Here is an 18,065-nt window from a genome sequence, read left to right on the forward strand (position 1 = left end):
CTACTTAGCAATGGTTTAGAAAGCACCCTTAACTCTTACTGCTCATTAAATAATGTTTAATGCTACTAAATAAAGGAGAAAAATATATTATCTGCTAAACTTTTATCTACACAAAACCTACTGCTTAAAAGAACACCTTAGAAGAATCAAATCCAAGGTCAAAAAGGTGACTCTGCAATTACCTATTTAACTGCTGACCACCCCATTAAGACTGTCAATAAAAGTATTTAATAGTGTCAGCTGCGATGCTCTTTTTTCTGTGTAGTAACCATCTGCCTATTACCAGCTGGATAGAAAACCTCAGCTCATTTCGTACCTGCAACTGAAGAGCTGTCATCTGGTAACAAATTTTTATTACTACCATGAGTGTATTTTAATTCAAGGGAATGACCGGGAAGTAGAAAATTCCATATTCTGTAATCCCACAAGCCATGCAGTTCTCCCTCTTAAATTGCTATTGAATATCTATATAGATTTCTCTGCTATTCCTGTTTTAATATAATGCTATAAACAACTCCCTTTAGTGAAGAGGGTCATGGGAAGATTTACAGGTCTGTTTCACAGGTGAATTTATTTTACCCAATATATCCATTTAGATCTAATATGCTCAGAACATTATTCTTAAAGACTTAGCAAATTCTTCAGCATCAGATAGAGGTCACAGTAAGTGGTGCACTGATGACAAAGTGTCATGCATGACCACAACCAGAAGTTAAGTGCAGGATATAAGTACAAAGTGAACCTCAAGGCAATGGCACAACTGCCTTTTGTTATTATTTTTAATTTTATTTTTATTTTTAATATCAAGGAGATAAATGCTGCTCAGATGTGTTTTTTTGCCACCTGGACAGCTGAGTCTTCTGGATTTCATTTGGTGAGGAAAAGGACTAGATAAATATACTGAGACAAAGCAGTATCACTCACCAAAACCAAAATATACTATCTGAGAAAGTACTAGGCACCCTGTAATAACAATGGAGATCACAATGTCATTAATGTGAACAATATATGAATTTTTATAGATATTTGTAGTATATAGCATGTTACTGAATACAGAGTACATTCATCCTAGTTCAGGGCATCATGGTCAAGGACACTAGCTTTCCTGTGCCTTATGGTTTTATACATATCAAGCCCCGATTTGCTTTTCCTGTAAAACATGATGTCTCATGTATACATGCATGGCTCTATCATAGGCCTTACTAAATAACTAGAATTCCCAGTTTATTTAACCCATCTGAAATCCCTCTGCACCAGCTATGAATTAGTAAAGTGACTTATCTAAAGCATTTCTTCGGAATATTTGGCCTCTAGTTATACAGTTATATACAAAATGTTTAATAATGCAATTCATCTTCCCAAATACAAAGAAACACATAACTGAGCTGATTAGCTTTCAACATTATAAAATCAAATTAAATGATGCTCCAAGTTCTTAAAACAAGTTGTAGAAAGAGAATGCTAATTCTGGCACCGTATCAACGCTATTACTGTACCATTTCTTTAGAGTTCAGAAGGGAGACAAAAATAATCTAACTGACCTATATAAAAATTGCACTTAATTTTCTGTGGTGCTGAGAACAACATTAAACTGATTTTAAATACTCAAATTACTAAACAAAATTTAAATAAATAAATAAATAAATTTTACAACCAAGGCAGGGATAATGAGGAATCACAGAAACACCAAACTTAAAAAATACCCTTATTCTGTGGTTAAGTGGAGGCACTAATTGAAAGAGCGGATGAAATCATTGACTAGCAGTCAGTTTCAAGAATGTCAAAAACTGAAAAAAGAACTCTTTAGGCAACCAGAAACATCACTTTAATGAAGAGAGATCCAGGATTCCTCAGCTTCTCATGCCTTTCAAAAGAGACACTAGTATGCCACGATCTCAATAACAGAAGTGTTCTTGACGAACATGGGTAGGCAGCAAGTAGGTAAGACAGGACACAAGGAGGCTGCCAAAACTTCTAAGGGGAAAAAAAAAAAAAAGCCTCACTGCAAGATGAATTACAAAACTTGAGCAGAATAAAGCAGTACTCAGGAGTAAAACAGGTTTTTATTCAAGAAGGGTTACCTGAATCTTAATCAACTAAATCCACCAGCATAGGCAATGCATACTGCGATGCAGTTCTCTTCTGACTGCAAAATTAGTATTTTAAGTGAAAGATTGTCTATTCAACTTGAATATAAAAGCCTTAGTAACTAAACCTTTTTAATCCTCTTAATGGCTGATCACCTGCCAAGGTTGTTTAACATTCTTCACTTCTCTTCAGTAATGGCAGAAGGACCTGAAATGTCCTATTTCATCTCTATATATATTATTTTCCTATTTATATACAAATATATATTTTTATGTATGGGAAATATATAAGTTAAACAATACGTAAGATTATTTGGTTACTAAAGAACTTAGAAAAAAGTAGCTGAACAAGACAAAAGAGAAGTCAAATTGAACAATGTAGAGATCTCTGCTCTATTTTGAGGAATTTCTTTTTGTTAGCTTATTTAATAAGAATGATCGAGAAACATTTTGGAAAGAGCTGTCTTGTTAAAGAATCAGCATCCCCAGCCCTTTCACTTATGTGCAAGGGTAACAGTGTTAATATCTCAGGAGCTCTCTCTAGCGATATGTCAGAATTGATATTCCTGACGTTCATGAATTTATACAGAACAAATGGGAGAAGGAAAAAGAAACGCTTAAAACAGCTAGTCAAATAAAACAGAAGCCTTTTTATGGTTGGTGAATGCATTCAGGAGTACATTTCTTTCTGCAATCCATCTTCAGATGGGTAGAAGAAAGCCACTGAAGAAGATTTTTTGAACAGATAATCACAGAATCACTTTATCTTGAAATTACATAAATATAAATGCAAATTGTTCAGTATCCTTAGAAAAACATAAAGTGACAAAGTGGCTCTTAAGAGTCAAAAGATACCATAACTGTTAAGAGGTACTTTGTTACACAGGCTGTAACCCTTATTATTTCTCAAAACCAACTTCAAAAAAAGCTATAGACATTTTTATCCATTAAATGAAAAAGCTATATAAGAGTACAGTTCCTATGCTGTAATCAATAGGTTACTTGTTCAATAGAGGGCATACATTACTTTTACTACAAGACAGATTCACTGGAAGTTAAGTTTTGCCTCTGTCATCAGATAGCTTCCTTATCCAAGCTTTTGTTAGTCTCTCCTTCCACGGAGTAATGAGACTGAGACTTTTCGATGACTAAAGGGAGACTTCATTTTTTCAGAAAAATGACTGTCACCTGACATAAAACAGTAGTAAAGGATAAAGCAATGATATGAAAGTTGCAATAGGAAAAAAATGCAATGGGAAGAAAAAGTATTTAAGTATTGCCCACGTTTCTTTAAGGAGTAAACCATCTCTGTTTCCTGACAGACTAGGAAAAGTTCTGCAGGTAGACAGAAAAAGGTTTAGAAAAAACAAGTGCAGCTACCTAAAAAGGGCCTAGAAACTAGGTGGCAGTGGCATTTTAGACCTAAAGATCAGTTTTAAGCTGGATGAAGGTAAGAAAAGGACTTTCTCTCTCTTCCAACGCCACCTCCCATTCCTTTCCCACTTCTCCCCCTCTTTCCAGAGGGACTACATGTGGCTGAGCCCTTCGCAGCAACATCAGAGAATCTGGGTGGATTTTTTGTGTGTGTTTGAGTATAGAATCTGGTTTTGACACATAGGGATCTTTGAAACACTGACATGAGTATAAAAGGTATCTCCAAGACCATGTATTGACATAACTGAGGCTAAATAAATAAATAAATAAGTAAAATAAAATGAAAAACACCTTCCATGGACTGGAAAAGCTGGAAATGAGGAGACATTTCTTCTCAGAAAGAGCAGTCAGGCATTGGAACGGGTTGCCCAGGGAGGTGGTGGAGTCACCGTCCCTGGGGGTGTTCAAGGAAAGGCTGGATGTGGTGCTTAGTGGGTGATATTGGTGGTAGGGGGACAGTTGGACCAGAAGATCTTGGGAGGTCTTCTCCAACCTTAATGATTCTGTGTTTCTATGATTCTATGACTGAGGAATTGACTTCAGTCAGTAGCCTTAAAGCACACAGAGAGGAACCACAAGAACAGAAAGTCAAAGCAGTAGCATTACAAGCACAATCATAAGCAGACCACAGTCTATCGACTGAGCAAGACTCTGAGCTGTGCCTTACCTCGAAGCACCCAAGCAGGACAAAGTAGGGAAGCAGAATGCAGCACAGTATTGTCTCTCTCATCTGGAAGGACAGAAGAATAATACTGCGCAGATTCATTAGAGAACTGCTGGCTCCCTGCCTTGAGCAGAGCTCCCTAAGTTTTTCTGGATGCACACACATTAGAACTCTGCCAACGCTTAGAATTATAAAAATGTACAGCAGTATGAAACTTGTGTGAGTTCTTGAATAAATTTAATTATGGAAGTCAGGGCTGCTGAAGATTCAAGGAGCCTGCAACATTATTAGGCTTAAATTAAAAAAAAAAAAATCAACAACTTACACTACAAAAAGCAAAACAAATTAACAGAGAAGTGCCTAGAGATTGAACCGTCTTGTGACAGTTCTGTTTCATTCACTATACGCTGAAAGAGTATGTCCACAACAAACAGCACCAGTTTCTTGAAATCAATGCAGTGTTACTCAATTCAAGTTACACCCAATACTTTCTGATTATTTGGCAGCAGAAAGGGATAACACCTACATTTATTACAATTCCTCCAAATAGCAAGCTCAGATGGACTACAGAACGGGGAAAAGATGTGTACAGAAAAAGTGAAAGAGCAGTGGTTAGAAAATAGATATATTTGAGTGCATCAACTGAGAAACAGCAGTTCGGTTACTCTGGAATATATGATCACTCTAGTGGTTGCCTAAGATTAATGAAGGTCTCTGCTACACAGGGAAAGATGTGTCTGGCAATCTACGCAAACATTATAGTCTGCCTTTTCTTCAAGTTCTTTTATCACTGTAGCCATTTTTGACCTTTCGATCCTGCCTGTTTCAGGATAGCCTGAAGAGTTAAAGTCCTTTTGACAGGTCAGGAATGACATGGTTCAAAAGTGCACTGATGACCCTCTCCTGTTCAGCAGTGCGAAAACATCCCTGTTCAGTGACTGGTGTAATCAGAAGGACTTGCAAATCCTTTTTTGCAGTCAGCCAGGATATTTCATGAAAAGCACCATCTGCACCTACATCACCCCAAAGAACACAGGTTACCTTTCCTTTAGCTCTATTCCCAACACTGCATCCTATCAGTTTACCATCGTAACAGTTCAAAAAAAAATTGTTGGAAGATTCTGTTATTATTACTAATTTGCATTCAGATTAGGAATTATTTCCTAGAGGCCACCAACCAGCATCTGTAGCACTGCAGAGACATTCTCTTGAAAGGCCAGTAATCAAAAAGTAGAAATATAACATGCAGAATATGTTAAAAAATTTAGAGCAACTGTGAGTCTATAAGGAGCAACATTAACAAATGGACATCCTCCACTTGCCAAGGGAGTTGCAATTTGCATCCATTCCTCAGAGGATATTACTGTCCTCAAAACATCCCAATTCACTCTCAGGTGAATGCACATTGCTACTATACCAATTCTGTTAAATAGTATTACTCGTATTACTAGTATTCTCCGATATCCCATCCTACCTAATCTCCCATTTTTATTTTTCATAAGCTCAGGATGTTATGTCAGGATCATGAAACACACACCACAAAATGGCAGAGAATATTGGGAAACCCAAACCCCCTAAAAATAAAGGGGCTTTAATAACGTGCAACATGCATACAAATTATGTACAGTAACATATTTTGAAAACAAAAATTCTAAGCTGAAAACCAGATGGCAAGTATACAGGAACCAAGTCACTGCCTGAATAGGAAGAAAAATCTCTCTATTGGCCTGAAATAAACATATTAGATAAAAAGGGTTTTATTGCCACAAAATGTCTCACTCCAAGACCAAATGTAATACTACAAAAGCAAGCTGAGTGAAGAGTAACTTACCAAATGAAGACATAAGAGAAAAAAAATGATATTCCTGATGTGTTATTTGACTCTGGCTAGGGAAGTCTTAAAATCACAGCATCATTTAGGTTGGAAAAGACCATCAAGATCATCAAATCTAGTCACTGAACTGACCTGCCATGTCCCATCACTAAGCCACATCCCTTAGTGCTACATCCGTGCATCTCTTCAATACCTCCAGGGGTGGGGACTCCACCACTTCCCCGGGCAGCCTGTTCCAATGTAAGACCGCCCTTCCCATGAAGAAACTCTACCTGATATCCAATCTAAACCTCCTCTGATGCACCTTGAGACCATTTTCTATCACTTGTCACCTAAGAAAGGAGACTGACACCCTCCTTGCAGCAACCTCCTTTCAGGCAGTTGTAGATCATGATGAGGTCTCCCCTGAGCCTCCTCTTCTCCAGACTAAGCAGCCCCAGATCACTCACTCGCCCCCCATAAGTCTTGTTTTCCAGTCCCTTCACCAGCTTCCTTGCTCTTCTCTGCACATGCTCGAGCAACTCAATTTCCTTCTCTTGGCAAGGGGCCTCAAACTGAACACGATATTTAAGATGCGGTCTCACCAGTGCTGCTTACAAGGGGACAGCCACTCCTCTGGTCCTGCTGGCTGCACTATTTCTGACGCAGGCCAGGATGCCATTGGCCTTCTTGGCCAACTGGGCACAGCGCTGGCTCACATTCAGCCAGCTGTCTACCAGCACCCCCAGGTCCCTTTCTGCTAGGCAGCTTTCGAGCTGCTCTTTCCCCAGCCTGTACCCACTGCGTGGGGTGGTTGTGACCCGAGTGCAGCACCCAGCACTTGCCCTTGTTGAATGTGATGTGACTGGCCTAAGCCCATTGAGCCAGGCTGTCTACCTCTGGAAAGCCTTCCTATCCTCAAGCAGATCAACAGTCCCGCCTAACTTGGTATCATCTATAAAATTCACTGAGGGTGCACTCGATCGCATCATCCAGATCACTGATAAAAATTTGAAACAAAACTGGCCCCAATACTGAGCCCTGGGGAATGCCACAGGTGACTGGCCACCAACGGAACTGACTCCTCTGGCCAGGATTCCTTCAACAAGCAGCCAGCCAGTTCTTCACCCAGCAAACCTCACACCCGTCCAAGCCGGGAGCAGCCAGTTTCTCCGGGAGAATACTATGGGTAATTATATTTTATATAATTTTATTATTTCTAAGCAGGGGATTCTGAGAGACGGTTCATTGCAAATGTTTTTTTTCATACCAGATGATCCAGAGCTGCACAGGCAGCCGGCTTGCACTTTATGTCTCTTTTCCAATTCAAACACTTTTTTCTCCCTTGGCTGCTAGATGAGACTTATGACTAGACTTTTAGTTTAGCATTAGCAGTTAAAGGGTTAGTTCACTTTTTGCGGTGTGGTTGTTAAATGAAAACTCTTGTCTTCTTATAGACATTATTAAGAGATGCAAGCAAACTGTGATGTATTACTTTTGCTTGAAGCAAGCTACAATACAAGCCAAACATTCCAGTTCTTACTCTTAAAAAACTAGTATTGACTGCATGCAGTAAAAATCCTTTCAGTATCTGAATGGCTTCTCTTTTTTTTTTTAGTTTTACTGTCTTGATAACCTTCCTTCTGTCGTTTCTGACTGGAACTCAGTAATTCTCCATAGTATCTTGAACCGATGCTTTGTTGTTGATTGCTCATTGTTTACTCTATTTCTGACCTGCATGTCTTCCCATTGCAAAATCAATACAGTATTTGGATTCAAAATAAAAAGTGAGTGCAAATGGTGCTTTATTCTGTAGATAATAACACTACCATACTATTATATATATATGTCCAATAAACAATAAGAAATTACAAACTCTGATAGCCAAGACAAAACTGCAGTTTGATTCTCAGCAATAAACCTAAAAACACAGAATTGAAAACCCCACTACTGACTTTACTATCCACAATACTGAGTTTAATCCCTGTGTCATGTTCAGTAATGCTACAAATTAGGTTGGAATACAGTATACATCATCTGCTGGTGTTACCAATATGTCTACACAGAAGAGAGCAGCAGAAAAAAGCAGCTTGAACCCAAGAAATTTCTCAGTGAAACATACCACAGGAATGATATTTAACAAGAAATTAAAGAGCAAAGAGTTAGGGAGAATAACATAATCCAATGTACAGGTACTCCATTGCTGGAAGAAAATAAAAATGGGATTTGTTGTGCATAAGGCAATTGGGCAAAAATACAACAAACCAGCTGGGCTGGCTGAAAAGGTGGATCGCTGCTTGGGCACAGAAGCAGGGAAAGAGGAAAGAGCAGCTGCCTTTGACAACAGAAGTGAAAGAGGTTCCTTCAAGAGAAAGAGATGATAGTTTACTTTAGGAGAAAGAGAAATGGAAGCAATCAGGGAATGTCTTCACTGGTAAACAGAAGCATAACGCCTTTTGGTGCATTTTTTTTGTTGTTGTTACTTAAATATACATTTCTAAATAAATATTTTCTTGCTAATCCTGTCTAGTGATGAAGCTAAGTCCATGAGCTTCATTTAATGAGTCATTTAATTCCTCTGAATATGGTGTTCCTTAAAAGAATTATGACACATTCTCCAAAGTTTGTTTGCAAAAGATGATGCATAGATCAGCTTGAGAGCTGTTATCACTGGAGTCAGAAAGGTAGACTGAGAGTTACCGATGTGCATCAAAGCACTGTAACATGCCACAATGTAGGGAGCATACCTGAACTTCAAGAATCCCAGGGAAGTATGCAAAAACAGACTTATGTACAAGGAGAAAAACAAACAAACAATAAAAATATGATGAAATTCTTCATCTACACTATGATTCAATAGTTTCTTTTACACTCATAAATACTTACGTATGTGATAATATAGTTCTTTAGATTCCAAAACAGAGGTGGTCTTTTTTGTTTGTTTGTTTTTTTAACTATAGCTAAAAGTAGCACACTTAACAAAATTGAAGGGAAGTGATTTCTGATGTATAACATAGAATCATAGAATCATTAAGGTTGGAAAAGGCCTCCCAAGATCATCTGGCCCAACCATCACCCTACTACCAATGTCACCCGCTAAACCATGTCCCTAAGCACTACATCCAACCTCTCCTTAAACACCCCCAGGGACGGTGACTCCGCCACCTCCCTGAGCAACCCGTTCCAATGCCTGACTGCTGTTTCTGAGAAGAAATGTCTCCTCATTTCCAACCTGAACCTCCCCTGGCACAACTTCAGGCCATTCCCTCTCATCCTATTACTAGTTATGTGTGAGCAGAGGCCAACCCCCAGCTCCCCACACCTTCCTTTCAGGTACCTGTAGAGAGCAATGAGGTCTGCCCTGAGCCTCCTCTTCTCCAGACCAAACACCCCCAGTTCCCTCAGCCGCTCCTCACAGGACTTGTGTTCCAGGCCCTTCACCAGCTTCCTAGCCCTTCTCTGGACACGTTCCAGGGCCTAGATCCAGAAGAGTAATTACTAAAACTTCCAAAACTCTCCCAATGACTCAACTTTATATTTCAGACTAACTACACCCATATATCTTTATGTATGTATGTGGGTGTGTGTGTGCACATAAATGCTTATTTGTATTATACATACTTGTATAGAGATCTTGTGAAGTTTAGTTAGCAAGTAATGTGTCATAATAACCGTATTATCAAACATTACAATTATCCAACTCCCAGTGGAGATTTGGTGTACCAGTGTCTTCTGTTACTGAAACGAAGGTGAGCCTGCTGATACCACAGTTATTTGGGTTTATTCAAGAAACTGCATCTTTAATGCACTAATTGACTTTCTTTGTATTTTTCATATGCATCTCAAATTGCCGATTCAATGCTCAAAGAGTCAGTTTAGTAAGTCTCAGAGCTACGTTCTCATTTTGCTTCTAAATTAACTCTTTAACAGAGTCACACAATTAAATAATAGGACCTGCTTTCTTTACACAGCAGTATATTCAGCACTGGGTAAACTATTCGTCATTCGTACCATAAATTTTCAATATGCTGATATATAAAAACTGAGACTGTTCAAGCAGAGTATTTGTCTTGCAAAAAAAAAATAAAAGGTTGAAATACTGTCTCTTCAATACAAAATTTGTGGAAATAGTCTAGAAGTAGTTAATTCAATGCAGACTGAGTCTTTAGGAGTAAAATAGTGTTAATAATTACAGGAAAAACTAGATATAGTTGCGTTTAAACAAATTCCACATGAAATACATTTGACCATCTGCTATAACTGTCTTAGGGTAGGACGCTGGCAGATATTGCATAATCACCTGCATATGACAGGTAATTTTAGCCGAATGTAAATGAAAAAACACGTTCCCAGACATCTGAACGAAAAAGTATTTGCAATCTTACCAACAATCTGAAGTGCTATTTAGTATTAATTCTAAATTCCATAAAACCTATCACGTTACAAACACAATAAAGGAAAGTACAGGTTTGGGGTTTGTTTGTTTTACTGTTTTCTATGTTTTTTGAAACATAAATTGTTCTTCCCAGAATCTTTTATTTATTTTAGTCCCTTACACTTTTTAAAAGCAGCTGCTTAGGAAAACAACTGACTCATAAAAAACCATTACTTTTCTACCCCTCTGTAGTACAAGGACTATTTATTTGTATACCTTATTGTTCTGGCAAGTAAGGTATTTGGAATACCTTTGAAAAGGTTCTATGAAACAAAAATATCCACAACCAGTAAAGATTGTCCTTGTAGAACACATGGCAAAGTTTTCCAATTTATACAGAAATTTGTGCAGTCATCTCCTATTTAACTATGTTGATTTACAATTCATTATTTAAACAGTGCACAAAAAAAGTGAAGTGCACTACAACAAAGTGCTATCAGTACTGAAGGTCATTCTCTAAATAAAGTGAAACAAATGTTTCCTAAAGCCGCCTTCTAAAAAAAAAAAAGTCAAACTACTTGAAGATCTAACAAAACAAATATTGTTACTGAAGACAATTGAATTTTCTAGTACTTATTCTAAATACATTATGGAATTAAAATTGACTGAAGAGATTTGATTTTCCCTAAATACATTGGAACAGCTGAGAGGGAATAGAAAATCTGGTAAGCAAGTTACTTTAAAAAAAAAAAAAGAAAAAGAAAAGAAATGAGGGAACAACTCTTCAGAATTGAATTAACTGGAAGGACAGCATTTGTTGTTAGATGTGCTCAGGTCTGTACGATTCGACATACTGGAATGCTACAGCACCTTCAGCTGCACAGCTGCCCCAAGGAACAACTGCTTGACTCACAGAATACCTCAAGTGGGAATGGACCAAGTGAGGTCTCCTGTCCACCTGCCTGCTCAAAGCATGGTTAACTTCTGGGCTGGAGCAAGGTGCTCCAACATCTTGTTCAGCCAAGTTCTGCTGATCTCCAAGAAGAACCACAAGCCTCTCCAGGCTGCTACCGCACTCTACAGCCCAGCTGGGTTTCCCTGCTCTTTTGGTGCACAGCTCTGGGATCATAACCCTGCCCTTCCTTCCCTCTTGGTGGCTGAACACACTACTCATCCTTAACAGTGCTTGCAATCTTATTAAATGCATTATTTGTATACAAGTAAATCAATTACCTAACACAGTTTGATATTCAATTGTGATACCTATTGGTCTAAAATATTAAGGAATCACTACAGGCCTCAAAGCAATCCACTAAACAAATAATGCAGTGAGGAAAATCAACATTTCAACCTAGTTTTCATGCTGAATTTCTTTTCACAGTATCTTTCTTTGAACTTCATGGCACAATTCCTTTGTACTTCTGTGCTCTGAGTATTATTTTCAAATACACCACAAAGTCAGGAGCACCAAGACCCTCTTAAGTTTATGGACTTTCTACAGCCCAAGTAAGATCATACCAGGTTTCCTCTTAAGAAAAACAGTCTTCTTTATAGGCTCACATTCATGAAGAGAGAATCAAATTGGTAAACACATTTAGCCTACCACAAAGTGGCATAATTATCACAAACTCCTTTACAGTCTTAATAGAGCCCACATGTATCAACTAGTATTTCTGGCCTGAGAACATCTGAAATAACTGCTGGAACATCCCTCATACAGGAAATATCCCTGGAAGAGTGTTTCAAAAGAAATTGTGTTGGCTTTTGTCTTCTGAGAAGTGCAGTCTCCAAAACTGGTCTGAACATTTACTCCCACTTTATGTGTATTTTGCAGGTACCCATCAAGAATCTGATATGAGTTTATTTCTGAATTTTCCAGATCAATTTGAGATTGTTACGTTCTGCCTAAACAGTAAAAAGAAAACCAGGAGTCTATCTGGCATTCTAAAATGTTATCTGCAATGAACAAGTTGCACACAGCATTGTACAGCTACCTGATAAAAATGGTAATTGTGTTGCAAATAAAGTCAAGTTGAAATACATTTAAAAAAAAAAAGGGGGGGAGCACACAGATGAAACATGATTAAAGGAAGGACAGATTCAGGGAGCACAAGGAAGCAGTGAGGTGACTGCAATGGCTGTAACACTGACAAGCGAAGCACTCTCAATGTCCAGTGCTGCCCAGTGTTCTGCAGGCTTTGCGCAGAATGCAGAAGCTGAAAAGAAGTCAAATGAGACCGTGAGAACAGTATGTAGTACTACAGTGGAACAGTATAAGGTAAACATCAGCAACAAAGATTGTTAATTAATGAGAACAAGCAAGTATAAAAATTTTAAGTTCAGCATCACTGGAAGACTGTATTGAAACTTAATCAGTGGAAAGGGAAATAACTCCAAGCAAAAGTTTTGATATTGCAATTTTCCCTTGGACAGTTTTACTGCAAAGGACTTCGTTCCTTCTCATAACAACTACCAGCTAGACCAACAGATATTACTACTGTCACCTATGAAAACTTGGCTGAGCCAGACAAAACTCCTAAAATATTCCTTACAAACAACAGTATGTTCTCTTTCCAAATATGATGGAAACAAAGGAATCTACCAATTTAAGAACTGAAAAAAATAAGACTCTGAGTCACACTAAATCAATTCCCATCATGCCCACACCACTTAGATTTGCTATTACATTTAGAGCAACGAGACAATCCAATCAGACAAATAATAGGAGAGTCAAGTGCGAACTGTAGGATCCAACATCAATCCATCCGTCACCATCACTACAACTCTCACATATGCAATCTCTACAAGTTCATTTTTACTATTAATTATTGCTTAGCAATACAGTACCATCAGCTGCAGCACTAGAGAGCATCTTGCCAAGTGTACCATGTACTGTTAATTTCTCACTTCTGTGTTGTGGTATAACCCAGCCGGCAGCCAAGCACCACACAGCCGCTCCCTGCCCCCCCACCCCCCGCCCCAGGATGGGGGAGAGGATCAGAAAAAACATGAAAGCCCATGGGTTGAGATAAAGACAACTTATTAGGACAGAAAAGAAAGGCTAATAATAATAATAATAGTACTAATAATAATAATGGGTACAAAACAAGTGATGCACAATGCTCACCACCCGCTGACCGAAGCCCAGCCTATCCCCGAGCAGCCGGCCCCCCACCCCGGCCAGCCACCCCTATATATTGTTTAGCATGACGTCAGATGGTATGGAATACCCCTTTGGCCAGTTTGGGTCAGCTGTCCTGGGTCTGTCCCCTCCCAGCTCCTGCTGCACCCCCAGCCTGCCCGCTGGCAGGACAGAGCGAGAAGCTGGAAAGTCCTTGGCTTGGTGTAAGCACTGCTCTGCAACAACTAAAACATCAGCATGTTATCGACATTGTTTTCATCCTAAATCCCAAACACAGCACCATACCAGCTACTAGGAGGACAATTAACTCTGTCCTAGCTGAAACCAGGACATGTGTCTACCAGTGCTTCAGAAGTTCAAATGTTTCTTCAGTACAACAGATCACTCTTTGCAACAGAGCTGTGTGGCTGGAGGAAGGCAGCGAGATGCCTATGGGGCACGTCCTCCATTGGCTCTCTGAAGAAATCTGCATCTTTAAGGCATGAACAATTAAGCAGCTTCACCACACTAAGTTCAGTTCTGCCACTTTGGTATTTAGAAATTTATTTAGCATTGTTATTTATCACAACAAAAAGAGATAAAAGGACTTTCAGTGAATTCCTTATTAAGCCCATAGCTAACACAAAACTAAACAGTATTTTCTCTCCTTGAAGTGATTTCCTCTTCTCTCTACCACACCTCCAACTAACTTAAGAACAGAAACAGAGGTATGTGAAAACTTACCCCATATCGGCCTTGTATTTCACCCTGAAGTTTTAGAGTCAGATTACAGACACCAGACAAAAGCTCCACTTTGTGTTAACCATGTTCTCTTCATATCAATGAAACTTACAATGAAAACTTACAATATTTAGCTTTGTTTAGGCAAAACATTCTCCTGAATATATATGTATTAAAAAAGAGAGAGAGAGAGAGAGAGAGATAAAACCATGTCTTAACGGACAGCTTAGAATATTCTAATGGACAGTGAGAAACAGTAAAAATAAAGATGATCCTGCAATGAATCCATGTTGAAAGCATCTGAAAAGGTCCTCCCCAAGACGAGTGGAAAAAAGAATAAAATAAAAACAGAATCACAAGGATCTGCACAACATATTTTGACCCCATATTATCCTTCTACTCAAACATACTCCAGATGTTTTAGAAGGAGCAATTAAATTTATTGTAATGGGGAAATTTGTTGTTGAAGGGGAAATTCAAATTGTAACTACTCAGCACTGGCGATTTGTGACCAAGGAGTGACCCGGAACAGAGGGCGAAAAGCCTGATAGCAGAACACGTTAAGCTGGCCGGCGGCAGGAACGCCAGAGGCAGAATGACTCCATGTCAGAGAGTGAAGTTCCTCTTGCAGATGAGATAGGAAAGGCCACAGCAGCGTCCCAAAGGGATCAAGGAATGCCGGTGCTCCAGGAGCACCTTGAGGCAGCAGAGCCGGTGCTGGGCGATGAACCCATTGGGGGGCTGACACTCCCGGCGTCCGTGCTGGTGTCACTGGATGTAAGGAATTGACTTGTCCTGCACCTTTGTGGCCTCCTGGTCAAACTGCTTATGGCAGTAGGACTCTCTCCAATGCATTGCTCTTTCAATCTCTTTATATTTAAGCACAAATGTGTATCTAATACACCTCAAGGCATACAATAAAAATTCCCCAATACAATGCACAGTAATTGTTTTTCACATGCAAATTTCTGAGAACACCCCATTTTTAAAATATGTCAAAATTAAATGATGTGTAAGGTTGTTTTAATAGCAACTCATAACTTGTTGATGTCTACTCTACTAATGTCACAAGCTTGAGATTCAGCGCCCTGTACAAGATCTGTTATTTTCAGCACTTAAAAGGTTAGCTCCTGGATCTTAAAGCAATTTTTCTGTATCTATTCCTCTGATTCAGTAAAGTAGGTCAGTGTCGCCTCAATGCCTTCCTTTGATTCTACCATCTTGTCTTTTATTTAATTACTGTGTAGTGGAATGATTCTCACTGCTGTCAGTGCAGATTACCTCATACTAGGCTGTCTACAGTAAAATGAACCAGAATTAGTATTTTCAGTGGAAACTGAGATAACAGAAATGCCTGTTTTACAAGTAGCATTTCCTTCCTCAGCAAACACACAGTTTTTCTGTGATTCTTATTTATATCAGGTTTGCATGTCAGTTATATTTGGTATGAAATACCATCTTTAAATGAAGTACTTTTCCTAATACCATTATGACTCGCTACAACACCATATCATTTTCCTTTACTACAGGAAATACATAATTATAAATAGCAAGAAAAAGCTTCTGGAAAAGCCATCTTTTTGCTCACTGAACTCAAACCATTTTTCTATTACAGTTACAGAATTCCAACTATATTAGTGTGTTCCAAAACATTGCATCAATTCGTGTACATCTTCTGAAGACAAAGGAGTATTTGATTGTTGCACAAGATCTGCAATATAATAATGTAATTACAATTAATTTCATTGTAACATCATGACATTTGAACTGTGATACAACTCCTCTATTACTGTCACTAGTACATGAAATACACTGGAATGTATCTCTAGTAGAAGCTTAAGTCTCTGTGCTTACTAAGCACCTAGTTACAGAGCTGCCTGGAAAATACAAAGATGTACATCACCTGAATACCGGTCATGCAGTGTAAGGTGACTGTAATCCAAGACTGATATTGAGGGAGTATTGCCTCTCTACTTTTTGGAGATACCACACAGCACCCGCTGTACTGCCTCAACTCTTCTAAAGCCACCTCTGCCCCCCAAGCTTTTACAGCTCAGAGAACTTTTGGATCTCTTCACCTTGCTGCTTGTTCAGACACAAAACAAGAAGACTTTCTCATAAGGCTCCTCTGCTCCTTTTGGCCTCTCCCTTTCCCCACCTTACTTCTCCCCTTTGTCCTCATTCCCAGCTACCTATAGTACTATTGCTTTAAGTTTATCAAAATAGAACGAAGTGCTTTACAAATTGGTTCAACAACATAATGATACTGAATACCTTTGTGACCTTAGCCTTAAACATCTTTCTGAGAAATTTCTATCAATGTGTCTCATTAAAATAAAAATGTGCTAAGGTTATCTTAACAAAATGCATTATACTTGACATACAGAAAATGACTAAAATTGATGTCATGTTTTTCCAGAGCAGGGGTGCCTTAATTTGGAAATACACTATTTAAGTAAGTTTACGAGAGTCCTGGAGATTGATAGAACAGGTACCCACTACACTGACAATGCTTCCCTGTGGAGGTTTTACTCGAGTGGGCAGCCAAGCTCCACCACAACCGCTCTCTCACTCCCCCTCCTCAAAGGGGGGTCCACCGTGGTCTCCTCCACGGGCTGCAGCGTGGAGATCTGCTCCACTGGGATACTCCGTGGGCTGCAGGCGGACAGCCTGCTCCACCAGGGGCCTCTCCACAGGCCACGCAGGAGCTTTAGCTCCAGCGCCTGGAGCACCTCTCCCCCTCCTTCTTCACTGACCCTGGTGTATGCAAGGCTGTTTCTCACTCTCCCAGCTGCTGTATCCCACAGGTTTTTTTCTTCCTTTCTTAAACATGCTCTCACAGAGGCACAAACAACATCGCTTATCGGCTCGGCGCTGGTCAGCAGCAGGGTCCTTATCTAACATGGGGCGGCTTCTGGATTTTTCTCGCAGAAGCCACCCCTATGGCCCCCTGCTACCAAAGCCTTGCCACAGGAACCCACTACCTTCCCGCAGCTGAATTTGGTAAATTAAGCTGAAGGGTGAGAAGGCAGCTTGGCTCCTTGGCCCATTTTTATCCTGGCCTTTATCTGAGAATAACAGTGATGATAATTTGAAGAAAATACAAGGTACTTCTGCATGCAGGCATTTTTGAAATGGTGACCCAGAAAGCATCAGTTCCAATTTTACTTATTAAGCTATATTATACAACCATGAACATTAAAATATTTGGAATTACTCAAAATTATTTGGAAAAATTGTGTGCTTCCTAAGCAAAGCAGCATTTCTACTGTTTTGTTTGTTTGTTTGTTTTGGTTTGGTTTTTTTGCCATTGGAAACTAAAAATAATTCTAAAAACAAAGAGAAATGCATGAAACTTTAGGAGATCAAATTCATTTAATAAGGTATCATCTCATGGGAAACTGAAAATCAACTATGAAACAGTCTCCCCGTTAATTTATATTATTTGACTAGATAATGTGATGCTCAAATCTGGGACACAATTTAAACTGGGACAAGTAGTCATTATTTAACCTAGTTTCTGTAAATTCACCTAAGACAATTTTTTTGTTTATTTTTGTTTTTTTCCCTAACAGCAAATATTCTATGACCTGACACAAGATACAGACAAAAGATATTTTGAAAAATATAGTATTTTCTTCACTTCTCCTTTGTATTATCAAGTACTGCTGTGAAGGCTTTCATATGAAAAAAAATGAATGGGAAAGTAATATCTAGAAGGGGTTTTTAGGAGTGTATTATTATGCTTACATAGCCAAAGCCACAAAAAGACTAACATATTAAAAATTAAGAAGCACAAAAAGATAAGCTTTTCTATCAATAACTTGCTG

The 18,065-nt window shown here is 38.9% G+C and overlaps 1 protein-coding gene across 36 annotated transcripts in view; it reads right to left on the minus strand.

The window, feature by feature from the left end:
• Positions 1-18,065, minus strand: part of RBFOX1 (RNA binding fox-1 homolog 1) — a 1,146,084-nt gene that overhangs the window by 628,871 nt on the left and 499,148 nt on the right. For 18 of the 36 annotated variants that reach the window (XM_066977825.1, XM_066977836.1, XM_066977853.1 and 15 more), the window contains exon 1: positions 4,189-4,302. The exons of the other annotated variants lie outside the window; for them this stretch is intronic. In XM_066977825.1, the coding sequence (XP_066833926.1) occupies positions 4,189-4,287 (99 nt within the window). In that variant the 5' untranslated portion in view covers positions 4,288-4,302. Of the gene's footprint in view, positions 1-4,188; positions 4,303-18,065 lie in introns of those variants that run through there. 36 annotated transcript variants of the gene reach the window in all.

This window comes from Anser cygnoides, chromosome 15, assembly GCF_040182565.1.
Source record: "Anser cygnoides isolate HZ-2024a breed goose chromosome 15, Taihu_goose_T2T_genome, whole genome shotgun sequence".
Lineage (NCBI taxonomy): Eukaryota > Metazoa > Chordata > Aves > Anseriformes > Anatidae > Anser > Anser cygnoides.